The 27,384-nt window shown below is 43.5% G+C and overlaps 1 protein-coding gene across 3 annotated transcripts; it reads right to left on the minus strand.

Annotated features, from left to right (window-relative positions):
- Positions 1 to 1,975: 1,975 nt before the first annotated feature.
- Positions 1,976 to 27,384, minus strand: MCRIP2 (MAPK regulated corepressor interacting protein 2). 3 transcript variants are annotated; one of them, XM_068246749.1, is made up of 5 exons: positions 27,239 to 27,384; positions 26,535 to 26,631; positions 20,853 to 20,977; positions 7,566 to 7,661; positions 1,976 to 2,992 (listed from the first exon to the last, which is right to left on the minus strand). In XM_068246749.1, the coding sequence occupies exons 1-5, from the start codon at positions 27,288 to 27,290 to the stop codon at positions 2,919 to 2,921; spliced, it is 444 nt and encodes a 147-aa protein (XP_068102850.1). In that variant the 5' UTR covers positions 27,291 to 27,384; the 3' UTR covers positions 1,976 to 2,918. The 3 variants fall into 3 exon arrangements, with proteins under 3 accessions (XP_068102850.1, XP_068102851.1, XP_068102849.1); XM_068246750.1 differs by having other exon boundaries at positions 1,976 to 2,989; positions 20,853 to 20,980; XM_068246748.1 differs by having other exon boundaries at positions 20,853 to 20,980.

Below are 27,384 nucleotides of genomic sequence, written 5' to 3' on the forward strand. Positions count from 1 at the left end.
TAGAATATTTAACCTTTTTTTTTTTTTTTTTTTTACAATATTCTAATGGTCTAAGCCATAATCGTCAACATTATAACAAAGGCTTGAAATATCTTGCTTTGCATGTAATGTGTGTATTTCATATAAGTTTAATTACTGAAATAAATGGACTTGCACCATATTCTAATTTTCCGAGTTTCACCTATACTTCTGTATTATAAACAGCGGCCTGTTCAGGGAATTGAGTGATGCTATTTTGTCATTAGCTAGTAGAGACAGCCAATGTGATACTGGTCAGTTTGAGTAGAGGTTTGTTAATTTTATGCAGCTTTTACAGTGGTTTGCAATTGTCCCCCTTGAAGTTTTCCACATTTTATCACATTACTGCCACAAACATGAATACATTTTATTGGAATTCCACGTGAAAGACCAATACAAAGTGGTGTACATGTGAGAAGTGGAACGAAAATCATACAAGATTCCAAACATAAAAAATAAAAACAACAACAAAAAAAACAAAACACCTGCAAAGTGGGATGTAATTATTCAGCCCCCTTTGGTCTGAGTGCAGTCAGTTGCCCATAGACATTGCCTGATGAGTGCTAATGACTAGAGTGCACCTGTGTATAATCTGATGTCAGTACAAATACAGCTGCTCTGTGACGGCCTCAGGAGGTTGTCTAAGAGAATATTGAGCAACAATACCATGAAATCCAAAGAACACACCAGACAGGTCAGGGATAAAGTTGTTGAGAAATTTAAAGCAGGCTTAGGCTACACAAAGATTTCCAAAGCTTTGAACATCCCACGGAGCACTGTTCAAGCGATCATTCAGAAATGGAAGGAGTATGGCACAACTGTAAACCTACCAAGACAAGGCCATCCACCTAAACTCACAGGCCGAAGGAGGAGAGCGCTGATCAGAAATGCAGTCAAGAGGCCCATGTTGACTCTGGACAAGCTGCAGAGATCTTACAGCTCAGGTGGGGGAAATCTGTCCATAGGACAACTATTAGTCATGCACTGCACAAAGTTGGTCTTTATGGAAAAGTGGCAAGAAGAAAGCCATTGTAAACAGAAAAGCATAAGAAGTCCCGTTTGCCACAAGCCATGTGGGGTACACAGCAAACATGTGGAAGAAGGTGCTCTGGTCAGATAAGACCAAATTAGAACTTTTTGGCCAAAATACAAAACACTATGTGTGGCGGAAAACTAACACTGCACATCACTCTGAACATACCATCCCCACTGTCAAATATGGTGGTGGCAGCATCATGCTCTGGGGGTGCTTCTCTTCAGCAGGGACAGGGAAGCTGGTCAGAGTTGATGGGAAGATGGATGGAGCCAAATACAGGGCAATCTTGGAAGAAAACCTCTTGTCTGCAAAAGACTTGAGACTAGGGAGGAGGTTCACCTTCCAGCAGGACAACGGCCCTAAACATAAAGGCAGGGCAACAATGGAATGGTTTAAAACAAAACATATCCATGTGCTAGAATGGCCCAGGTAAAGTCCAGATCTAAATCCAATCAAGAATCTGTGGCAAGATTTGAAAACTGCTGTTCAAACGCTGTCCATCTAATCTGACTGAGCTGGAGCTGTTTTGCAAAGAAGAATGGGCAAGGATTTAAGTCTCTAGATGTGCAAAGCTGGTAGAGACATACCCTAAAAGACTGGCAGCTGTAATTGCAGCAAAAGGTGGTTCTACAAAGTATTGACTCAGCGGGCTGAATAATTACGCACACCCCACTTTGCAGTTATTTTCTTTTTTAAAGGTTTGGAACCATGTATGATTTTCGTTCCACTTCTCACGTGTACACCACTTTGTATTGGTCTTTCACGTAGAATTCCAATAAAATTGATTCATGTTTGTGGCAGTAATGTGACAAAATGTGGAAAACTTCAAGGGGGCCGAATACTTTTGCAAACCGCTGTACCTTGCCTTACGGTAAAGTGAATCGTCTGATGCTCATGAATGTTTTAACTAATAAATGACACTTCAAGTCCAAACAAACTTTATTTAGAAAAATAAACAATTTCCCACTCTGTACAGATCCCTCTGGTACAAAAACAATGGAGGATGAGGAGTGAGGGAAATCTTTCCTGGAAATGACATGTTCACAGCTCATGACATAGAACTGGTACCAAAGTGACAGCCAACACCAGCCACACTGTTCAGCAAAGCAGAGCAGTAGCCCATAGCAATCAGAATTCTCTTCATGATTGTAGCTACAACAAGTCAAGATTCTGTTGCTACGAGTTACTATGCCAAGTACATCAACACTGTTCTCTGCCATGCCTTATTGAATACGACCTATCGCGCACAATTCAGTGGCTGCAGGAGTCAAGCTCTCCTCAGTTAGCCACTCAAGTCACAGAAAATGTCCCATAATGCCAAGTTGCTGTGAATATTGCCACTTGCATTATCTGTAGTGCATTAATCTGATCTCACGGCTACATGGAGTCACCAGGAGGTTGTTGTGCTCTCCCAGAGCGATACTCCAACCCCATCTTGTGCTATAAGGCCTAAATACCGCCAAAGAAAGCATCCAGGACCTAGGCAGTTTTAACCTTAACCATAAACTGTTTGTTGCCCATAGCAATAAGACTGCCATTTTATTTTCATAGCTAGGTTTGATCAATGGCTGGCTGCTATCGGCAACAACAATACATTAATACTCTGGGCCCTTTGTGCTTTATCAAGTATGCTTGCATTCTAAATCTTTGTAAAAAGATAATAAACTCGAGCTGGAGTCTGGAGAAATGGCAGAATGTCAACAAAGAGTCTTCACATGTTGGTTGGGTCCAGTCTGTGATGATCTGCTGGAGGAAGAGGAAGGCTGCAGTCTGTGAGGACACTTTATTACATTGCTAGGAGAGGCCGGCTTGTGCATGGTCTTCTGTCTTTATTAAATAAGGGTGTCGGGGAAACCTCCTCTCTTCAAGCACAGTTCTCGATGTTTGCCAGGAATCGCTCGGCCCACCACTCTTCCAGATCAATGGGAACAAAATCTGCTGAGAGATTACACAGAGGAGGGAGGAGGTTACTTCTTTCTTATTATAAGTTTCTAACGTAAATCTGTTAATCCTAAAGCCTGCATCGCATTATGAAGCCGCTAAAGCCTAGGAAGTCTTACACTCTCCATGTGTTTCTGACATTGCCAGATCTAACTGGGTTATCCACATGCTTGTTTCTGAGGTTATCTAGACACTACTGCAGCCAAATAGATCAGCAGGGCTACCAGGCAACTGGTATTGTTGAAAAGGAATTAAATATGGCCACCTCCATATACCACTCAGTACAGTTGTCCTTCAAGCAGTCTGCATACTGTACACCAGCTTAGTATCACTATATCTTTGCTATAATTACTTTATAGACCAGAGACAAATATGGAAATCATGGACTATAGTAAATGTAAAAATATCAAAAACACCTGTGTGTATATGTCATACAGCACACAGTGTGAACCCAGCTTTAGGCTACGTTCATAGTGGTGCATTGAGACTTAAAGGACGCATCATAATGCTGAAAAAGTCACACTGCAATGATAAACCTATATGAATTTCATACTTTTCATTGACTGTATTCTTCACAATGCGCACATAAACGTGCAATTTTTTTTTTTTTTTACTACACACACAAAATGCAAATCCCAGTGTTAACCTAGCCAAAACTAACTGCAACAGAGTTGGTGTAAACCTGGTCCATAACTCAGCTATTAAACAGGTACTGGCCACTGACTAGTAGTAAACCTGTATAGTTTTGGATGACCTGGTTTGTATCGGGGGAGATTCAAATCTGGCTAAAATCCATTTTGACCGAAAGCTTCGATCTATTTCAGACTTAAAAAAAAAAAAAAAAAAAAAAAAACTTATATTTTTCCTTAAAGGGAAGGTCAAGCAAAAAAAAAAAAAAAAATGAGTTTCACTTACCTGTGGCTTCTACCAGCCCCATGCAGCCATCCTGTGCCCTCGTAGTCACTCACTGCTGCTCCAGTCCCCCGCTGGCAGCTTTCTGACCTCAGAGGTCAGGGCCGAATTGCGTACATTTTTACGCATACCAGCTAGTGCAGGAACATTAACACATACATTTTTACGCGTTAGTGGTGCAATGCGCACATTTTTTTTCCTGCACTAGCTGGAATGCGTAAAAATGTATGCAATGTGGCCCTGACCTCCGAGGTCAGAAAGCTGCCAGCGGGGGACTGGAGCAGCAGTGAGTGACTACGAGGGCACAGGATGGCTACCTGGGGCTGGTAGAAGCCCCAGGTAAGTGAAACTAATTTTTTTTTTTTTGCTTGGACCTTCCCTTTAAATGCTTGATTATTGCTTCGGTGAGACCAATGAAAGGTCTGGCGATTTTAAACTGCACCAAGTTACACAAAGCAATGTTTTTTTTTATATAGTTAGTCAATTGCTCACAAAATCCAATTAAAATCTGAGATCTCTAAAGATTCACAAGCCCTGGCCAGTTCCAGATTATCCAGAGTGATTACAAAATACATAATAAACCCACAAGACAACTGTGCACAGGTTTAACTGCTAATAGACAGTGAGCAAACAAACAGTTTAGTACGTACATGTGGCAATCTATATGGAATTCCAAGCAGCACTCACAGTATTACAGCACAAACCCTCAATCCTTCAAGCAGCATACTTTGCATCCAACAAACCTTCACCAAGCCCCCCACACAGTGCAGATGTGCCCTTTTAAAAGGGACTCCGAGCAGTGCAGAAACTATGGAAAGATGCATATCATTTAAAAGCTCTCTTTCTCCTCTTTCCAATTATATATAAAGCACCACCCTACGTCTTTTAGTTTTCGCTATTTTCGCGATTGAAATTGAAATTGAGAAAACTAAAAGGTGTAGGGCAACGATTTAGGTGTCGTCAGAAAGAGGAGAAAGAGAGCTTTAAAATGATATCCATCAAGCCATAGTTATATTGTATTACACAGGACGACACTTTCCCCAGTGTCAGCAGCTCCATTCTGCTGAATGCAGCTGCTGACTTTGACAAAAAGTCGCCCTGTGTAATACAATATAACTATGGAAAGATGGATATCATTTTAAAGCTCTCTTTCTCCTCTTTCTGACGACACCTAAATCGTTGCCCTACGCCTTTTAGTTTTCTCTATTTTCGCGATCGAAATCGTGGCCGCGGCAATTTCAATCGCGAAAATAGCGAAAACTAAAAGGCGTAGGGTGGCGGTTTATATATATCATTGGAAAGAGGAGAAAGAGAGCTTTAAAATGATATGCATCTTTCCATAGTTTCTGCACTGCTCGGAGTCCCTTTAAGGAGCGTCAGAAACAGCTTTTGGGGTATAAGTTAGAATCCATTGTTTTTAATGTGCAGTAAAAAGTTTGGTTGCACCACTCAAAGTCTATTACTTTACACCAGAAGAAAAGCACAATACCGACAATAATGAACTTTGAAATTAAAGTGAGGGGGGGGGGGGGGGGGTTGGAGGCTGCCAAGTCAAGTTTAACATTACTAGATGCTTTAACCTGCTTGAACTAATAAATGGTTATAGGACTAGCAAACTACAGTTACAAGTTAACAAGCAAGACTGTGTCATCAGTATTGATTAGATGAATGGTTTAGCCATTTGACCAAATAAAATCCATGAACGGCTGAACTGCTCAATTGTTGGCTACGAGCAGCAATCAGCTGCAATTTCCCCGCACCTAAATGTCGGTGGCCGGTAACAGCGCACTTCTCACATTTGACATGAGGTGGTTTTTCCCAGTAGTGAATACCATCTCATGTCATATCTGAGCATGGCAACCACCATGCTCAGATGCAACTACATTTGGGGGGGGGGGGGGGGGGGTGCTCAGCCATTGCCAGCCTGTGGACAGGAGCAGCTGACAGGCGGTGAATTCACCATCTTCAGCTGCTTGTAAAAAAAAATAATAATAAAAAAGCCAAGAACAGTGCCTAGGGGTGCTAAAAATATGTATGCTTTACTGGTCTGAATAAATAAAATTAAAATAAAAAAAATGGGGATGGGTATTCTGGGGCATTCTGTACACTAAATCTACCACTGCCATGATTGCAAAGAAGCCGACCTTGGACTTTCCAAGAAATTTTAGAAAGTCATAGATATCTGGAACTTGAAAATAAAAGGGTTGTAGTAAATTACAGGGGGAAAAAAAAAGTTTCAATTTGTCTTATTGTGGAGCAGCTACATAATCCACTGCTTCAGTTACACATGCCTGAGGTTTGGGCCGGGCCACCCTGAATGCTTATGTATGGGATGCTCAGAGGTTTTCTTAGGTCTTTCATAATGTTCAGCACTACATAACATGTTCTGATTTATTCAGCATGACTATGCAGACAGGAAAAGTCACTATGCAGATAGGAAAAGTCACATGGACAGTGCTGCAACAGAAGACATTCAATGCAGTTGGACTTCACAGAGTTTCTACACTGCCTTAGTGAATGTGTGTCTGGTCACATACTACTACACCCTAATAATTTATGGTCAGGATGTGAACCACATCGGTCTAATTGCAGAAATGTACATTTAGGCAACAGAAAACCAAAACAATTGTTTTAGTCTATTTATAATGGTGGTTGATTGACTGATCAACAGAAAAAGCTCATCACTTTTATCGGGAGAGTTGTGTATGGGTTTTAGTTGACCGTTTGTCTCAAAAACACAAAATTAGAAAACAGAGCTTCTTTTTGTAGGTTAAGCATTTGAAGAAGAATTGGTATGGAGTACTAACAAGACTGGGTTTCCCGAAAAGTAACCACACACTGAGCCAATGGAGAGAGCATGTACCTAGTGTTGTATCACGCCCACAAAGAAGGGGGTGGGCCCCAACCTTTCACCTAGGTGGAAAAACAACATATGCGAGGCACAAAAGATATAATAAAATTCTAATTAGGATAAGTGGTTGTCCTACCTGTATAAAAAGGGGGAAAAAAAAAAAAAAAAAAGGGAAAGGACTACTAAAGGTCTATAAGAAAGAAGTTTTACTATAAAATAACTCATGACAATATGCTTATAGCGGATGCAATGTTCAGAAAGATGTTCACCGGCTTCCCTGGATTGACATTTTTGCTGAGGATTATTGGAAGTAAGTGATGATAGAGTGGTTATTAACCCGATTACTAATACAACATTTGCTACTACAAAAGTGGAGAAGGCAACTAGTTTCAATGGCACTGAGTGAGGATCAGGGCGTTGCTACAAACACCAGCTCATCACTTGTTTAACAGTGGCCAAGTCAACGCAAATGGTTGTTTACCCCTTGTGTGTGAAGTTCCACTCAAATTAGTAGAGTTTCAGATGGTTACTTTACAATAGGCGATGAAGTACTGATTGCCACCATAAAAACACCATCTGGCCATTTATAAAATACGGTGATCAAGGAGGTGGTGAAACATTCACAAAATGCTGGAGGAATGTTGGCCAACACTAATGTTCATCCAGCAATAGTATGATGATATTTGTGCAGGACTTTACAACTGGGTCCAATACCAATAGTAAAGCTTTTCCTCTGTTGTGTTCATGTAACCCTTCTTTCTCTTATTAAAAAGAAGTCCATAGCCAGCAATGGCTACATGCTCTTACTCTTAAGTGAAGACTCAGATGCTTGATCTTGGTATTGCTTGGGTCCACATCCGTTGAGTTCCGGTTTCTCGAGCTGATGTTGTACCTCCTGCCAGGCTGAGGAAGACAAACAGAACAGAAAGATGAGTGATACAATGACATTTAGATGAATGTGGCATGAAATTTATAGAAGAAAGAAGAATACATCGACATAACTGAGATGTTGAGACAGAGGTAATAAAACCTGTAATAGGACCAAGACAACTCAGGGGACTATTCAGTCATTCTCAGCTTCAAAAGGTAACCTTATCAATTTAGGCCAATTCACTTTTGCTCACTCTTTCTTCTTGACTTAAGCTGGGCATACATCAGGGGCGATGAGGCATACATCATTATATCCAGTTATGGCAAGCTGACCCATTCTTCCTTCGTTGGAAAAATTGATTCAGTGTAATAGATTGTAACAACAATGCTCACAATTGCAGACAGAATCCATCAAGTAGCAATTGAACCGCTAGTATTAAACTGCTCAATTTGGTGCAGCACTAAGCAGCCATCAATCTTCTACTGCCCCCTGCCCCAGCACAGAGATTATCCAACATACACGATTGAAAGACTACCCAAAACTTAAAAGTAAGCTGATTGGATATGTTGGTAGTAACAGATTTCCAGCAGATCAAGGACATTGAATCAGCCAAAATAATCAATACATGTGAGTCTAGCTTTAGATTTCTATGGACAATACCTCACGCCAATACTTTTGCGTTCCGTAGCTGCAACATTTGACTAATCTACTTTCTAGCGGCAAAAATTAGCATAGAATTTGCAACAACTTGGAATTCTTAGCATCTGACTGATTGATCATCACTACTCTGAGCTTTTGGCCAGGAGAACAATTCTTAGCAGTTACTCTTGCAAGAATTCCACAAGGGATATAAAATACACATTACCTAATGCAGAGGAACAAGACTGACAACTTCTACTTGAAAGAATGTCACAACCATAGATTCTGGTTTTAAAAACATTGCCACAAGCTGCCCGAGACATAGATGCTGTTCACAAGCAGTACTTTAAACAAAGACAGAATAAGGACCTCAGGCCATAGCAACATTCAGCGCTGCATGGGTTTTCAAGGTTGTTTGACGACAGGATTGTGGATTCAGTCCATCACTACACCATGAAATACAGACCATAAGCCATAGTGTAACTGCGGGTCATTAAATATCTTTTCAGTTCAGTCTGCCACTCAAGTTTAAGAAACCATGGCAATTGTATAGGGAAAACAGCAAATCCATAAGAGTCATACAATTAGTACATATGAAAAAGAGCGCCAAAGTGGGGAGTGCATAAACAACCTCTTAACAACGGTCAATTGTATAAATCAAGCTGGGGTACAGCAGAAGTAGTTTTAGTTGTCAAATACTTTTAGGCCTCTTGCACAGTGCAACGTTAAAGTCGCATGTTAGAAAATGTTCCAATGCAGACTAACACACAGCAATGCAAAGTCTGTGCGACATTCACAGTGCACACGTTGCGTTGTGTAATGTAGCAATATTTAGAAAGTGCTGCATGCTGAGCATTTCGAAATACATTTGCTGCGTTGTGTGTTGCACATGCTATGTAATTTTTTTTTATTTTTTTTTTTAAATGAAACGCATGCGCCGGTTTCATTCCATCAGTATGCGAAAAAACGGCGCACCAAGAGACACACACAACATAGTACAAAATAACGTCCAATTTTATAACCTACGTGCTCTGCGTTAGGGGCACGTTGTGCGACTTTAACGTCGCATCAAACGCACCATCCCACTGTGAAAGAGGCCTTAATAAAAGAATAAGAAGAGGGCTAGCTGATCCCACATACCACAAAGATTTTCCTGCCAACCTCTTAAAGGTTTATGACAGATTCAGTGCTGCAGGTTGGCCAAATAATTGGAAAGGGTTTGGGGCCCTTGATCCAAATGGAGGGTCTAGTCTTTGAGCCTGGCATTCGTTTGTTTATATAGGTATTTTTTTTTTTAATCAACTTGTCTATAATCTATACAATAATAATAGTCTATACATCAGGTTGTTCAGTGCAAAACCTATGTTTTGTGGAGCAGCCTCAATGATAACTTCTATAGCCATAGTTTGCAGTCTTCCATTGGATAAGGTCTCACAGCACTGTAATTATTTATCCAGGCAGTGAGAAGTTCAAATCATGCTCCCACTTCTCCATAAACCCCAGCTTACATTCTGATGGAGGTCTTCTGTGTGGAATACAACCATGACAGGACACCCTCACATAAAGGATGATGAAGGCAAAATAACCTCAAAACTGTACAGTGGGGAATTATTTTTGGGCATGAGGGGCTGAGGGCCTTATAAAGTGATATATTTGGGGCCCTAAATTTTTCAATCAAGGGAAATCCTGACGAAGCAGAAGTGATGAAAGGGCATCATTCTCTACAAGATCCCCAATAGTGGTGACTGGTGAGCCGTCTAAGTTTCCAGCACAACGATGCTAAAAACTTCCAGTCCACCCTGAAAATCCAGGCTAGAGAAGATTTCAGTCATCTGGGAAGTTGGGGATTTGAGCTTATATTAAAGCCTAATGCTACGCCAAACTGAAAGCAAGTGGGTGGTAATTGGCGATATAGTCCTCAAGTAGGCCTGAGGGAAGCTTAGTAATAGAAGTAGTCCCTTCCATGTATAAGGGGGAGAATATTTCGTTTTCTAGCATAACCTAAAGAGGAGTGTGGGGTCAGTTGGATGCCTTATAATACTTGTTCAAGTTAGAGACAGATAATCCACTTTCGTCTTATGCCAGTGCATCTCGCTATTCTGGATTTCTTGTTGGCCCATACGAACCTAAACACTGCCCCTTGTAGTGAACTGATGTCCTGTGCAGAAATCTGAAAATCGGGAGGACTCTAAAAAGAAAGGAGAGTGTAGGAAATTCCCATGAGGCCAGATCCGCCAGGAGCCCACTAATCATAGGTTTAGCATTATAACTTTTTAAGCATTAGCGTTCCTCTGTCTTTAATGTACACCATTTTAAGTAAACTTAGGATATAGCTGTAAAATAACTATACAACTATACAACTAGCCCTAGGTAGGAGTGCATTTAGAGGGTGAATACAGAAACACTAATCAATCAGGCTTTAAGGTGCGTACACACATGCGACTATAGTCGTTTGAAACGATCGTTCCCCGATCATTTCAAACGGCGATCATACAAAAAAAAAATCCAACGATCATCAAGTCGAACGATGGACGAGCTAGATCGTTAAAAACGAAAGATCTGCCGTGGCGGATTTTTTTTAAATGACGATCGTTTGCAAAAGTAGTACATCGTTAAAAAAACGGTCATTCGTACTAGGTTGACATGCACATTTCGTTATAACTCTATAGAACCTTTCATTTTTATGCGCAAGCGCAACAGTTGCTTTTCGTGATGTAACGTTCGTTCTATGAATGTGTCTTGTGACACGTTAATTGATACATGATTATACCACAATTGTCATTTTAACAGGACAGAGTGTATTTTTGTATGTTTTGTCAACGCTATAGTATGTAAATGCTCTACCTACAGTATGAAATCTTGTACTGTAATGTACTATACGTAACGTTAGTTTTACAGTGTAACGTACTTTTTGAACCGTTCGTTACATGCGGGCGGAACTTGCCATGATGTCACTTCCAGGAACAGTATGACGTTGTTCCGGATCGTTCATTAACAAGCGATCAGATCGTTACACACCTTTAAAAGCTAACTTTACTTCGGTCGTTCTTTCGTCAATTAAAAGATAGTTGGTAGTTCACAACGAACGATCGTTGTCGTATGTGTGTACATAGCTTTAGGCAATCTAGGCAAAAACAGTAACTGTTTTTGATTGGTTCATTATGCAGATTTTCTAAATACCAAGCAGGCCTCTGTCCTAGAAAGCAACCTTGGGGAGGTTTATTTTCATTTTGGACAACAAAGAAAGGCATCCCATCGTGAATGTGTTTACGGTCTGTGTAGGAAGCAATCCCATCCACCAATAGCACAGGCAATGCAGAATTAGATCGGCACCGTCATGGCTCTGGGGCGTGTTCTCATGTCTATATGGATCCGTGAAAACAGGTTCTGTTATGTGGCGGCCTTACATGCATTTGCCAGCTTTATGTGAGTTGAGCCAGTCTGGTTCTCCCCACCCCCTTTGCACAGCAGTGAAATATGTTAAGATGTGAGGCTCTCTCAGATTTTTCTACCTTTGATTCTTTCACTCATGAAATACTTCTAGATACAGTACATTTGCTGACATACTGCAGCTGTGATTTGGGGGCAAAAAAAATAATAATAAAAAAATAAATTCTTGAACCCCCAACCCCCCAATTTCCAGAGTTATTAAAATGCCAGTGTGGGAGTGTGCCCCTTTTCCTTCTCCCAAGGGACTTGTTTTCATGTTGTTGTTCCTTGAGCAAATCCAATATCTACTGTATATTGGATTTGCAGTGTTTGACTGCTAATATGGATAACTCTCCTGCTACTAATCTGTATACTCTCATTTGCGCCTCAAGCTGCATCTGTTGCTGATAGTTTTCTTGTGGGCTGTGATGAAAGGTTTATACACAAAGGACTGACAGTTCCACTGCAGATGGTTATCCAAGACTGAGGCTGGAAGCGCACTCCTCTGTGTGGAAAAGCATGAGATTTCTGCCATATGCATTTCTATCTCCGTTTTGTGTTTGAGTTCTTGATCAAACTTTAAGTCTAGAGGGAAATGACTCTGTGCGCGCTTGTTAAATTTGCATTCGGAAATGTGATTTTTTGCATTTGTAACGCAAATATTTGCGGCCCCAGATTGTCATGGATGCATAAAAAAAAAAAAAAAAAAAAAAATATTGCAGCATACCATCCAGATTTTTCCTGCACCACATCCAAAAATTTGCATTGAATGGAAATAGCTCTAGTAACAAACATGTGGCATTTTGGATATGGAAATCCACATGTAGTGGAAATAGGCCCTAAGATGACAGATTCACGAGGTGGCGCCTATGTTTAAAGGAATACTTAAGGGAAACAAAAAAAAAATGACATTTACTCACCCGGGGCATCCTTCAGCCCCCTGAAACTGGATGGTGCCCTCGCAGCCCCGCTCCAAACGTCCTGTCCCCGCCGGCGGCTACTTCCGGGTTCGGCGACAGCCGCCGACAGGCTGGGAACGCGGCTGATTTTCCGCGTTCCCACTCGCTATATGCTGCTATAGCGTAGCTATATACGCTATAGCAGCATATAGCGAGTGGGAACGCGGAAAATCAGCCGCGTTCCCAGCCTGTCGGCGGCTGTCGCCGAACCCGGAAGTAGCCGCCGGCGGGGACAGGACGATCAGAGCGGGGCTGCGAAGGCACCATCCAGCTTCAGGGGGCTGAGGGATGCCCCGGGTGAGTAAATGTCATGTTTTTTGTTTCCCTTAAGTATTCCTTTAACCACTTCCCGACCGCCGTATATACAATTGGCGGCCGGGAAGTGGACGCCGCAAGGACCGCCGTATTGACAATTGGCGGAGGTCCTTGTATGGGCATGGGCGGAGCGATCGCGTCATCCGTGACGCGATCCTCCGCCTCCGCCTGGCGCCGCACACCCGCCGCAACATCCCGCCGGCCATACGGAAGCGCCGGCGGGATGTTAACCAGACGATCGCCGCATACAAAGTGTATAATTCACTTTGTAATGTTTACAAAGTGTATTATACAGGCTGCCTCCTGCCCTGGTGGTCCCAATGTCCGAGGGACCACCAGGGCAGGCTGCAGCCACCCTAGTCTGCACCAAGCACACTGATTTCCCCCCCCCCCTGCCCCAGATCGCCCACAGCACCCATCAGACCCCCCCTGCCCACCCCCCAGACCCCTGTTTGCACCCAATCACCCCCCTAATCACCCATCAATCACTCCCTGTCACTATCTGTCAACGCTATTTTTTTTTTTTATCCCCCCCTGCCCCCCGCTCCCTCCTGATCACCCCCCCACCCCTCAGATTCTCCCCAGACCCCCCCCCCCCCATGTACTGTATGCATCTATCCCCCCTGATCACCTGTCGATCACCTGTCCATCACCTGTCAATCACCCGTCAATCACCCCGTCACTGCCACCCATCAATCAGCCCCTAACCTGCCCCTTGCGGGCAATCTGATCACCCCCCCCCCCCCCACCAATAGATCGCCCGCAGATCCGACATCAGATCACCTCCCAAATCCATTGTTTACATCTATTCTCTCCTCTAAACACCCACTAATTACCCATCAATCACCCATCAATCACCCCCTATCACCACCTGTCACTGTTACCTATCAGATCAGACCCTAATCTGCCCCTTGCGGGCACCCAATCACCCGCCCACACGCTCAGATTGCCCTCAGACCCCCCCCCCCCCCCTTATCAATTCGCCAGTGCATTAATTACATCTGTCCTTCCCTGTAATAACCCACTGATCACCTGTCAATCACCTATCACCCATCAATCACCCCCTGTCACTGCCACCCAACAATCAGCCCCTAACCTGCCCCTTGCGGGCAATCTGATCACCCACCCACACCAATAGATCGCCCGCAGATCCGACATCAGATCACCACCCAAGCGCAGCGTTTACATCTATTCTCTCCTCTAAACACCCACTAATTACCCATCAATCACCCATCAATCACTCCCTATCACCACCTGTCACTGTTACCTATCAGATCAGACCCTAATCTGCCCCTTGCGGGCACCCAATCACCCGCCTACACGCTCAGATTGCCCTCAGACCCCCCCTTATCAATTCGCCAGTGCAATATTTACATCTGTCCTTCCCTGTAATAACCCACTGATCACCTGTCAATCACCTATCACCCATCAATCACCCCCTGTCACTGCCACCCAACAATCAGCCCCTAACCTGCCCCTTGCGGGCAAACTGATCACCCACCCACACCAATAGATCGCCCGCAGATCCGACATCAGATCACCACCCAAGCGCAGTGTTTCCATCTATTCTCTACCCTAAACACCCACTAATTACCCATCAATCACCCCCTGTCACTGCTACCTATCAGATTAGACCCCTATCTGCCCCTAGGGCACTCAATCACCCGCCCACACCCTCAGAATGCCCTCAGACCCCAGCCCTGATCACCTCGCCAGTGCATTGCTTGCATCTATTGCCCCCCTCTAATCACACCTTGAGACACCCATCAATCACCTCCTGTCACCCCCTAGCACACCTACCCATCAGATCAGGCCCCAATTTGCCCCGTGTGGGCTCCTGATCACTCGGCCAAACCCTCAGACCCCCTTCCGATCACCTCCCCAGTGCATTGATTGCATCTATTTTCCCCTCTAACCACCCCCTGAGACACCCATCAATCACCTCCTGTCACCCCCCTAGCACTCCTATCCATCAGATCAGGCCCAATACAACCTGTCATCTAAAAGGCCACCCTGCTTATGACCGGTTCCACAAAATTCGGCCCCTCATAGACCACCTGTCATCAAAATTTGCAGATGCTTATACCCCTGAACAGTCATTTTGAGACATTTGGTTTCCAGACTACTCACGGTTTTGGGCCTGTAAAATGCCAGGGCGGTATAGGAACCCCACAAGTGACCCCATTTTAGAAAAAAAAGACACCCCAAGGTATTCTGTTAGGTGTATGACGAGTTCATAGAAGATTTTATTTTTTGTCAAAAGTTAGCGGAAATTAATTTTTATTGGGTTTTTTTTTCACAAAGTGTCATTTTTCACTAACTTGTGACAAAAAATTAAATCTTCTATGAACTCGCCATACACCTAACGGAATACCTTGGGGTGTCTTCTTTCTAAAATGGGGTCACTTGTGGGGTTCCTATACTGCCCTGGCATTTTAGGGGCCCTAAACCGCGAGGAGTAGTCTAGAAAACAAATGCTTCAAAATGACCTGTGAATAGGACGTTGGGCCCCTTAGCGCTCCTAGGCTGCAAAAAAGTGTCACACATGTGGTACCGCCGTACTCAGGAAAAGTAGTATAATGTGTTTTGGGGTGTATTTTTACACATACCCATGCTGGGTGGGAGAAATAACTCTGTAAATGGACAATTGTGTGTAAAAAAATCAAACAATTGTCATTTACAGAGATATTTCTCCCACTTAGCATGGGTATGTGTAAAAATACACCCCAAAACGCATTATACTACTTCTCCTGAGTACGGCGGTACCACATGTGTGGCACTTTTTTACACCCTAAGTACGCTAAGGGGCCCAAAGTCCAATGAGTACCTTTAGGATTTCACAGGTCATTTTGCGACATTTGGTTTCAAGACTACTCCTCACGGTTTAGGACCCCTAAAATGCCAGGGCAGTATAGGAACCCCACAAATGACCCCATTCTAGAAAGAAGACACCCAAAGGTATTCCGTACGGAGTATGGTGAGTTCATAGAAGATTTTATTTTTTGTCACAAGTTAGCGGAAAATGACACTTTGTGAAACAAAACTATTAAAATCAATTTCCACTAACTTGTGACAAAAAAATAAAATCTTCTATGAACTCACCATACTCCTAACGGAATTCCTTGGGGTGTCTTCTTTCTAAAATGGGGTCATTTGTGGGGTTCCTATACTGCCCTGGCATTTTAGGGGCCCTAAACCGTGAGGAGTAGTCTTGAAACGAAATTTCTCAAAATGACCTGTGAAATCCTAAAGGTACTCATTGGACTTTGGGCCCTTTAGCGCAGTTAGGGTGCAAAAAAGTGCCACACATGTGGTATCGCCGTACTCAGGAGAAGTAGTATAATGTGTTTTGTGGTGTATTTTTACACATACCCATGCTGAGTGGGAGAAATATCTCTGTAAATGGACAATTGTGTGTAAAAAGAATTAACAAATTGTCATTTACAGAGATATTTCTCCCACCCAGCATGGGTATGTATAAAAATACACCCCAAAACACATTATACTACTTCTCCTGAGTACGTCAATACCACATGTGTGGCACTTTTTTGCAGCCTAACTGCGCTAAGGGGTCCAAAGTCCAATGAGCACCTTTAGGCTTTACAGGGGTGCTTACAATTTAGCACCCCCCAAAATGTCAGGACAGTAAACACACCCCACAAATGACCCCATTTTGGAAAGTAGACCCTTCAAGGTATTCAGAGAGGGGCATGGTGAGTCCGTGTCAGATTTCATTTTTTTTTTGTCGCAGGTTAGAAGAAATGGAAACTTTTTTTTTTTTTTTTTTTTCCTCACAAAGTGTCATTTTCCGCTTACTTGTGACAAAAAATAAAATCTTCTATGAACTCACTATGCCTCTCAGTGAATACTTTGGGATGTCTTCTTTCCAAAATGGGGTAATTTGGGGGGTATTTATACTATCCTGGAATTCTAGCCCCTCATGAAACATGACAGGGGGTCAGAAAAGTCAGAGATGCTTGAAAATGGGAAAATTCACTTTTTGCACCATAGTTTGTAAACGCTATAACTTTTACCCAAACCAATAAATATACACTGAATGGTTTTTTTTTAATCAAAAACATGTTTGTCCACATTTTTCGCGCTGCATGTATACAGAAATTTTACTTTATTTGAAAAATGTCAGCACAGAAAGTTAAAAAAATAATTTTTTTGCCAAAATTCATGTCTTTTTTGATGAATATAATAAAAAGTAAAAATCGCAGGAGCAATCAAATAGCACCAAAAGAAAGCTTTATTAGTGACAAGAAAAGGAGCCAAAATTCATTTAGGTGGTAGGTTGTATGAGCGAGCAATAAACCGTGAAAGCTGCAGTGGTCTGAATGGAAAAAAAGTGGCCGGTCCTTAAGGGGTAGAAAGCCCTAGGTCCTCAAGTGGTTAAAGAGAATCTGTATTGTTAAAAATCGCACAAAAGTAAACATACCAGTGCGTTAGGGGACATCTCCTATTACCCTCTGTCACAATATCGCCGCTCCTCGCCGCATTAAAAGTGGTTAAAAACAGTTTTAAAAAGTTTGTTTATAAACAAACAAAATGGCCACCAAAACAGAAAATAGGTTGATGTACAGTATGTCCACACATAGAAAATACATCCATACACAAGCAGGCTGTATACAGCCTTCCTTTTGAATCTCAAGAGATCATTTGTGTGTTTCTTTCCCCCTGCAGCTCTCATCCACTGAAGTGTCAGGCTGTTTCTTCCTGCAGAGTGCAGACAGCTCTGCCTGTATGTAATTCCTCAGTATGTGAAAGCCCAGCCAGCTCAGAGGAGGATTTATCCAGCTTGTAAAAGATAAGAGAGAAGAGAGAAGCTGCTCTAATCTAAATACACAGGCAGTGTGCAGAGAGGGGCCTGGAGCGAGGAGATGCATCACAGAACCACAACACTGAAGAACTTGGCAGCCTTCCAGACACAGGCCTGACAAGTCTGACAAGAGAGAGATAAGTTGATTTATTACAGAGATAGAGATAGCAGCAGGGCCGGATTTGTACTTCTTACCGCCCAAGGCCGACTATTACCAGCCGCCCCAACCGTATCCTACCACCAGGGGCGTAGCAATAGGGGGTGCAGCGGTAGCGACCGCATCAGGGCCCTTGGGCCAGAGGGGCCCCATAGGGCCCTCCCTCAACTACAGTATTAGCTCTCTATTGGTCCTGTGCTCATAATAATCACTTCTATAGATACTTTGAATAGTGGTAATCATTAACACACTGTTCCCCATCCCCTTCTTGCACCTCTGACATTGTAGTTGCCATTGGCAGGTTTTGGGGCGGCGTATCAGTTGTTATGTATAGAGTGCTTGGGGGGCCCCATTGTAAAACTTGCATCGGGGCCCACAGCTCCTTAGCTACGCCACTGCCTACCACCTCTCTCCACACACATCCATCAAAAAAATTTTGGGCCGATGGTGTCCACTATTGCGGCTAGTGCCGAGGTCTCCATGGCAACGTGAAGTGAATCAATCACGTCACACGGGGGAACTGGTCAATCAAGCGATCTACAGGTGATGGGCGAGGTAGGTGCCTTCCACCACACACACAGTCAAAAGTGGCTCACAATTGGACATTGGGTGGGGTCAGCAACACGTAAAAGTGAGTCCTGTACCCACTGCTGTCTTCAGGGTAACAGCACTGGCCAATCAATAATTAAGAAATGGGTACTGTGAGAGGCTGCCTTCTGTATTCTGTACTATTTGCTGGTGCTGCCCCTGGTCCTTTCATCCCCCATGCCAAGTGCGTGAGACCCGGCCTTCTGTAACTGCCTGGAGCTGCTGCTATGTCATTGGACAAGGTCTGGCTTTTTGCTAGTCACACACTGTTCACAAACGTTTGGTTAACGGACTGCAGCTGCCTGTAGCACAGCACAGGCAGATGCCAGCTGGTACTAATAGTGCAGTTATCCTGACCCCTATCATTTGTTTGGACACTTGCAAATAATGCCCACTGTCTGCAGGCCGCCCCTTGTTTATCTGGTGCCCTAGGCCATGGCCTATGTGGCCTTGCCAGAAATCCGGCCATGGATAGCAGAAAGTGCTGCAGTAAGCCAGAGCACATTAGAATAGCTTTTGGAACTTGTAGGATGATAAAAAAACAGGATGCAATTTTTGTTACGGAGTCTCTTTAGGGCTTCAAGGCTAGGGATGTGTCTGCACAGAACAGTTCCCCAAGGGATTGTTTCCTGATTCAACAATTTTCGCATGTGTGTTCCTAGCTTAAGTCTCCAACAAAAGTCCACTGCCACAGAGCTGAAAGTCAGGAACTAGAGACACAAATGTGGGAAAAGTTGTCCTCTATCCCAACCTATCCCAAAGCTGGAAGGCACAAGCAGTTTCCTTAGCCAGCCCAGCAACCCAACTGCTGCGAGCAAAGCCTGTCTATGTAATTCCTTGTTGTAAGACAGCAGCAAATGAGACAAATAGAGTTCTTATTTCACACTACAGATTAACTCAAATGCTTACTCATCTTTTTACAAAGGACCTGGGTACACTGTCACATTAGTCTGCAACACAGGAGTCATTTTACAGAAAAGCAAAGCACCTGCGGTTTTCTCTGTTGCAGAACTGACCCCATTCAACTCTACTGAGTGCAGTGCGCATAAGGGTGCCCATCAGACAGTGCAGCCTATGCACCGCTCATGTCCCTGCATACCGCACACTGATGCGCATTGATGAAACTTGCTCAGCAATGCAAGAAGAGTGTGTCACCATAAAAGCTGCCCCAACCATTTCCCATAGTGCCTCTTGGTCTCAGATCTTCATTGACCAGCCACAGGCAGCTGCCTAGAATTCAAAGTGGAACAAAAACAGGATATAGAAATCCTTCAAATAATGAGAAGCAGCTCTGCGTTAATCAATCCATTCTGTCACTACCAGTGTGCATTGGTCCAAACCAACAAACTATGCCAAGGAGATCTTTGACGATTGCCAAGATTTCCTCATAAGTATGGCCAAATATTCACAGAATACACAAAACACCAACCATTAAATATAGCAAAATCCATTGCATTCCCGTTAATAAAAAATAGCAAAGATGACTGAAAAGAATAAAGCCTGGTACACGCCTTCAATTTTGATTGGCCAATTTTACCACCTCCATGTAGTAGGAGGATCAAAAAAAAAAAAAAAAGTTGGATATTATGGACAGATTTTGTAGGTATGCTCTCTTACTACATTTAAAGTTTTAAAGTGTACCTGAGATGACCTGCAAAAAAAAAATAAAAAAATAAAAAAATAAAATAAAAAAAAAATGCATACCTGGGGCTTCCTCAAGCCCCCTTTGGCCTGATCGCTTCCCTTGCTGTCATCCTCCACCTTCTGGATCCTCCATAAGGGGGCACGGCCAGACCATGCATGTGCAGTAAGCCCAAGCTTATGGGAGCCCTTACGGAGGATCCAGAAGGTAAAGGGCGGTGGCAAGGGACGGATCAGGCTGAAGAGGGCTGGAAGAAGCCCCAGGTAGGATTTTTTTATTTTTTGTGCAGGTCATCTCAGGTTTCCTTTAAAAATGGGTGGAGGTGCCCAGTGCATAAAATATAGGCTAATAAGCCGTTGATATTATAAACAGAGGGGTAATCTTACCTCCCTTGGACCAGTTTATTGAAAAAGGTATTTGATGAAGCCGGGTTGAACCTGTGAAACGCGTTGCATTTCTTTTTGGAGTTCCTAATAAATGTGTTTGACTGTCTGAATCGCAGTTGTTGTCGTGTCTGCTTGAGGGAGGTAAGACCACCACTTCCTCCTTCAATTTTGCCATTGAAGTTGGTTTTTAAGCTCATTTAATCTAATCTTATACTTTTGGCGCCTCTGTTCATTGTATACAATGTTGCAATTCCTGCTAAAGTTTGTGGGATGCAAACATTCTTACCCTGGTATACAAAGCGGACGTTTTCTTCGTGTGCAGGTGTGTAGACAACCTCCTCCTCTGGGGAGTTCCTAAGAGCTGGGGCACGTTTACCGTTCACACGATTGAATACAAGTTTTGGGGCACAACTGCTGTGGGGAAAAAGACGACATTTAATAACAAGATTGCAAAAACCCAAAGTGCTTATTACCTTATAAAACATCATCATATTTTTCATTTCCTAAAGCTGAGAGAATTGCCACTGTCATCTCTGCTGAGGTTGTTCTGGTACACCACAATTAACCCCCTTCCAAAATACCCAAGTGGTGCCTCTAAAGGTGCATACACACTTGCAATTTTGATTGACCACTCACTGACCAATTTTACCACCTCTGTTTATTATGAGGGCCAAAATACTTTATAGTATGAACAGATTAGGTAGGCAAGCTCTCAAACTGCATGCAAGTGGTAAAAGTGGCCAAACAAATTTGGATGTGTGCAACCAGCATGTGCATATACACATTCTATTGTGATTGGCCAACTTTTCAACTTCCATGTAACAGGCGAGCTTACCCACACAATCGGTTCATAAATATTCAAAATCTGTTGGCAGACTTGCTGCAGATTACAGGAGCATAAATTACCATAAAATTTGCATCAACATCTCATTGACCATCTCTAAGCATAAGAAGAGATAGTTAATGAGATGAATCAAAAGAAAGCATTTACGCTGGTTCACATTCTGAACACAAAATCGCAACCGTGATTTTGCAGCAATTTGCGTTTGTGATTCCCGTTCAATAAAACCAGAATCACATCGCAATCGCCCACAAAATGCTGCATGCAGCACGTTTGCGATTTATACAATTCGTAAACACTGCAGTAAAAACGATCCCATAGGGATACGATAGTAACAGCTCTTTGCTGATAGCCGGTGATGAGCAAAGCTCTGAAAAGCGCCCGAGTGTAAACCAGCTCGTATACTTACCTGGGGCTTTCTCCAGCCCCCTTCAGGCCATGGGCTCCCTCCTATTCCCCAGGCACAGAACTCTCCGGACTATGGGAGCGGGATGGTGGCGTGCATGCAGCTGGACCATGCATGTGCAACAGAATATACCGGGACGACTAGCGGTGGATTGGAGCGGCCGGGGAGACGGCCAGGAAGTCCACGGTCTGAAGAGGACTGGAGGAAGCCCCAGGTAAGCAAAAATTCTTTTTATCCCATTCATCTCAGGTACACTTTAAACAAGTATAAAACATGGTTGCTGCACTAACCGCAAGGAATATTTCCCTGCACAGGCGGCGCACAGCAATATTACCCACTATGACCACCAGTAGTATATTGCGGGTTAAGCAATAAGCGAGACCCAAGGTACATGGGTTATGTGTGTTAGCACGGTAACAAATTACTTTAACAATGCTTGCGCTTCCCACGTACCGCGGGTCTCACTAACTGTGTAATGACTGTACACTGCTGGAGGTAATAACAGTAATATTGCTATGCACTGCCTGCACACGGCAATATTACCGGCGGTTATTGCATCAAACCCTAAGACTATGTTCACATTATAAATCACAAGCGCAATCACAAGCACTGAGCTTTCATTGTGCACGATTTTCTCAAGCGATTCCCAACGATTTTGTGTAAGCGCTTTTAATGTGCGATTGAGATTTTCACTTCCTGACGTTTCACCCGGCAAAGAATAAATACAATGTATTTATTCTTAAAAAAAAGTGTTCAGGATTTCCCTATAATTTCCATTGAGCCAAAGCGCTCAGAAAATGGTACAGGCAAGGCTTTTGGAAGCAGATCCTAATCTAACCACTCATATTTGAAAACTCAAATAGGGCAGTGCTAAAAAAGAAAAAAAACAAACAAACAAAATTTTTTTACACAAATGCTCATAGTGTGCAAGCCCTAATTGTACACCTAGAACAATCTGTAGACTATACCCGCCTTGCTTTAAATTAAGTAAGAGCCACGTTATGCTAGAGCCTGTCCTAGTCATTGCATCACCAGGTACATTACGTATAACAGAAATAGAAAACTCGGGCATCATGCCACATTAACATCAAAGCTGTAACGTCAAGGCCTTGAAGGCCAGAACAAAGCAGATTTCAAGGATACCCTTGATCTATTGCATGTAGAACCGGCCAAACATCCCATCATTTTCAAGATCCACTGAAGTTCTCAGCCCAAAGTTGTGCAAACCCAAAATTGTTTTTATGTTATAGTTGTACCCAGGCACCCATAAACACATCGACTTTCACAATTTTTTTCCCTCATCACTGATCGAATGCGAATTGATACCCTTAACAAAACAAAAACGTGGTTTCACTTGCCTGGGGCATCTGCCAGTCCCCTGCAGCCATCCTGTGCCTTAGCAGTCACTCACGGCTCCTGTGGTCCCCCGCTGCCAGCTAGTTTAGTTTTTGTTATCGCTAGGAAGCCATCGCGGACATTAACACGTACATTTTGTAAATTTTTTATGTATTGCACTTGCAACGTGTAAAAATGTACGTGTTAATGTCCGCGATAGCTCCCTGCACCAGCGGTAATGCATGCAAAGGTACGCGTGGCGGCCGAGTCGGCAAAAACAAAACTAGCTGGCGGTAGGGGAATGAAGGAGCCGTGAGTGACTGCAAGGGCACAGGATTGCTGCAGGGGGCTGGTAGATACCCCAGGTGAGGTTTTTTTTTTTTTTTATAAGGGTATCAATTCACATTCGATTAGTGATGGGACTTGAATGAATGAATTTTTTTTTAATGAATTAGAATTAAAGGTTCCCTTTAAGGGCTTGTTCACACCTAGGGCATTTTGCGTTTTTGAGCACCGGCAACTTTGAAAAATGCCCTAAAAATCCTTATAGGATAGTTCGTATCAGCGCGTTTCATCTGCTTTCCGTTCACAAAAGCGCTGCATGTACCATTTTCGGGGCGATTTTCCTACAAAGGGAGGTATAGGAAAAATGCAAAATGCTCACAAATAGTTTGTTTAATCCAACGATTGCGGCGGGAAGGGGAAAAAAAATGAAATAATAATAATAATGAAAATCGCTGCCGTCAGCGATTTTGAATGTGAACAAAGCCTAAAGGTTTGGTCGATTTTGACCAAAAATATAAATTGGGCAAGACGATAAAAATCTAAGTTGATCAGGGCTGGGCAGGAGCAGCTGTAATCTATACACTGCATTTTCATTGATATGTGTATGGTAGGAATCAATCATTTTGGAACATTGGGTGTAAAGCTATGTGTAAGGCCAGCTTTAGTGGGTTAAATAAAACATACTTAAAAACAAAAAAAGTGAAGTTAAAGAGACACTGAAGCGAAAAAAAAATTATGACATTATGATGTGTATGTGTAGTACAGCTAAGAAATAAAACATTAAGATCAGATACATCAGTCTAATGGTTTCCAGTACAGGAAGAGTTAAGAAACTCCAGTTGTTATCTCTATGCAAAAAAGCAATGAAGCTCTGCGACTTTCAAAGTCGTGGAGAGGGCTTATCTGACTTTTATTATCTCACGTGTTATTGAACTATTTACTTTTTCTCTGCTAGAGGAGAGGTCATTATTTCAGACTGCTCTGAAAGAATTATTTTGAATGCTGAGTGTTGTGTAATCTGCACATATTATAGAATGATGCAATGTTAGAAAAAAACACTATATACCTGAAAATAAAAATATGAGAATATTTTCTTTGCTGCTAATCTTCATAGTACACAACCAATTCATTATATCACATTTTTTTTTCGCTTCAGTGTCTCTTTAAGTGAAGCAGTGTTCATGTCAAACTTCCAATAATAACCTGGAGCCAGTCACGTAGCAATAGGGGGTGCAGAGGTTGCGAAAACACCAAGTCCCTTGGGCCAGAGGGGCCCTCCCTCATCCGCAGTATTCACTCTCTATTGGTCCTGGTAACAGTCAGTTCTATAGCTTTGAATATAGTAGAATCTCATTATAGTAAACTCAGTCCTCAGGTCCCAGAAAAATGAGTCTGCATAAATATTCAATGTATGATGACCACTTCTGATATAGCAAACTACTTCTGGTCCCTTGGAGTTTACTGTAAAGGGATTCTACTGTAGTAGTCATTAAACTGTTCCCAATCTCCTTCTTGCACCTGTGACACTGTAGTTACCCTTGGCAGGTTTTGGCATGCCATGTCAATTATCTATAGAGTGCTTGGGGCCCCCAATATAAAACTTGCACTGGGGCCCATAGCATATTAGCTACGCCACTGGCTGGTGCAAGACTAAATACAGCTCTACTCTACGTATAGATGGTGAATACTGCTGCACTACACAGTACATTCACTTCAGCCGCACTGTGCCCGCGCCATCACTCCACGATGCTCCAGTCGCCTGCAGTGCCTAAGTTTGGATTTCTGCAACAGAGCCAGTCGCCGGATACTGCGTCTGCGCATGTCCTTGATCATGCTCCCGCCTCCGAGAGCGTCCTGCGCAATACGAGAAAAATCAAGAAGGGAAAGGTCTAGGGCTGCTCTACACATGCTGGATTCACAGTAGAGGCTATCGATATCAGCCACTTCATCCGAGTTTTATTTAGCGTTTGTATGGGGCTTAAAGAGAACCTCAACTGAAAATAAAAAGTCAAAATAACCATACCAGGTCATACTGAGTACATTTGAAATCGGCGCCGGTAGACTTGGGCGCAGGATACAGCCGGTATATGGCTGATCCTGCTTCTGCACAAGTCTGGCCCGTATTAATTACTATTCCCCCTCCAGGCCGCCATGGATAGTGGGGGAATGAAATAATTTGGCTTCCAGCGAATGCTGGAAGCCGAATTATTGTGTTTTTTTAAGCATTTTCGGCGGACGGAGCCGACGTTACTCACTGAGCGCCGCTATAGACTGATTCCCATTACAGTCTATGGTGGTGCTGGCTGCGCCCAAATCTAGCAGCGTTGAAAAGCACTGCTCCGGGTCATACTTACCTCCTGTGTAGTCTACTACTCAATCTCTTTCTCCTCTCCTGTGCCCTGTTTGTCCACTGTAATCAATGGATTTCTCAGTCTTCCCTTTTAAAAATGGCCACTACCCCCTAACAGTATTCTGGTCAGCACACTGTTAAACTGTAACATTGAGCCACTTGAGCCATAGGGAAACATGGACATTACCTTGCACATTCAGTTGTAACTGACAACTGCTGATATATAACTGATAGCAACTGGTATATTTCAGTTCTGACAAAATATTGTCAGAACTGGAAGGGATCATTGTAAGAAGTAAATGGTGAGCCTCTGAGAGGAACTGACGGTGAGGTTAGTATGTAATATTCATTTGCAGCTATGTCATCTGTTTATTTTAAATAATTGTCCTCGCTTCAGGTTCCCTTTAACTGGCTCCAGCCTGGATTCAGATCCTTGTCTCAGTCAGCACAGTGTCACCCATGCTATGAAATAAGCTGCAATTTGACTCCGCAGACAGAGGGCGAGGGACACCATAGGGTTAACAAACTCCAGCCCCTGACTCTCCCACTCGTCTGTTCCCACCCCTCCCTAGCAGCACATGTGACAGTGACACCGTGCACATGGTAACCTCTGCACAAGGTCACGCAGCGGCACTGCGTATCACCCCAGTCTGTGCTGCTGGGACATAAAGTCAGGACACCCCAGCAACCCCAAACCTGCAGCACAAGCTGTCCTGCCACCAGCCGGAGGACCTCCTCTGTATGCGCTGACCTTGGTAGGGAGTCCCAGGCGTTGGCTGAAGTGTTGATCAGCAGCTGCTGCTTGATTTTCAGCTCTTGCAGCTTAGTGTCAATCTGCTGCGTGGGACCTGGAAGGACAAACAGCAAATGAGGATTACAAGCACCCAACACAGACAGATCCATAATCCTAACTCAATCACAGGCATAAGGCGGAATCTGCATACTGTTGGCTGTCCCACATTTCCAGAACTGTCCCAGGTATAGGCACTCTGTCCCTGGGAATGACCCTGTGCTCCAAGTCTAACCAGCTGCACAATGCAGAAACCCTTCTACCCTATGTTACTTTACTGCACATTAGGGGTTTGCATAAATGTACCCCCCCCCCCCCCCCCCCCCCCATAGCAATTCAGGGGATGAGCAGCCGAAGGGGCTCTGGGATGATGGCTTTGCTGATGTCCTCATATTTAGCATACACTGTCCTTGGAGATGCACACTATGTACGCAGTGGCCCTTTCAAACTCCACTCTTGCTGGTGATCTTCATACAGTCTGACGATGACATCTGCATGCAGCCCTGGGAAGAAAATACTGCTGCCTTCCCACTTATGCAACAATGTAACAGAACATGGAACGCTGCGCGCCATACGGGCACACAGAGTGGAGCTGCTGCGTAACCCGCCAGCCTGGGCACAGAGTCACTGCCTGGCACACTATTCTGGGCACTCGGCAAGGTTACCTGTCCTCCTCTGCGTGGTGAGCTTGCTGGGTCCTCGGGTGATGGTGTACATGACGGGGAGGGAGGGGGAGCTCTGTAGGGTCAGATGCCCCCTATTACCTGTAGGATCAGCAGGCAGACTGTGACTTTTGACTGCTGCAGCGGGC

This window comes from Hyperolius riggenbachi, chromosome 7 (genome assembly GCF_040937935.1).
Source record: "Hyperolius riggenbachi isolate aHypRig1 chromosome 7, aHypRig1.pri, whole genome shotgun sequence".
NCBI lineage: Eukaryota > Metazoa > Chordata > Amphibia > Anura > Hyperoliidae > Hyperolius > Hyperolius riggenbachi.

What these genes read in the sequence shown, in the direction of transcription:
- MCRIP2 (XM_068246748.1), bottom strand. Translation starts at nt 27,290, where the DNA reads ATGTACACCATCACCCGAGGACCCAGCAAGCTCACCACGCAGAGGAGG. An exon ending in GCCTGGGACTCCCTACCAAG is followed by an intron (nt 20,981 to 26,534) that starts GTCAGCGCATAC and finishes TTTTCCCCACAG; the next exon opens with CAGTTGTGCCCCAAAACTTG. An exon ending in ATCTGAGTCTTCACTTAAGA is followed by an intron (nt 2,993 to 7,565) that starts GTAAGAGCATGT and finishes GTAATCTCTCAG; the next exon opens with CAGATTTTGTTCCCATTGAT.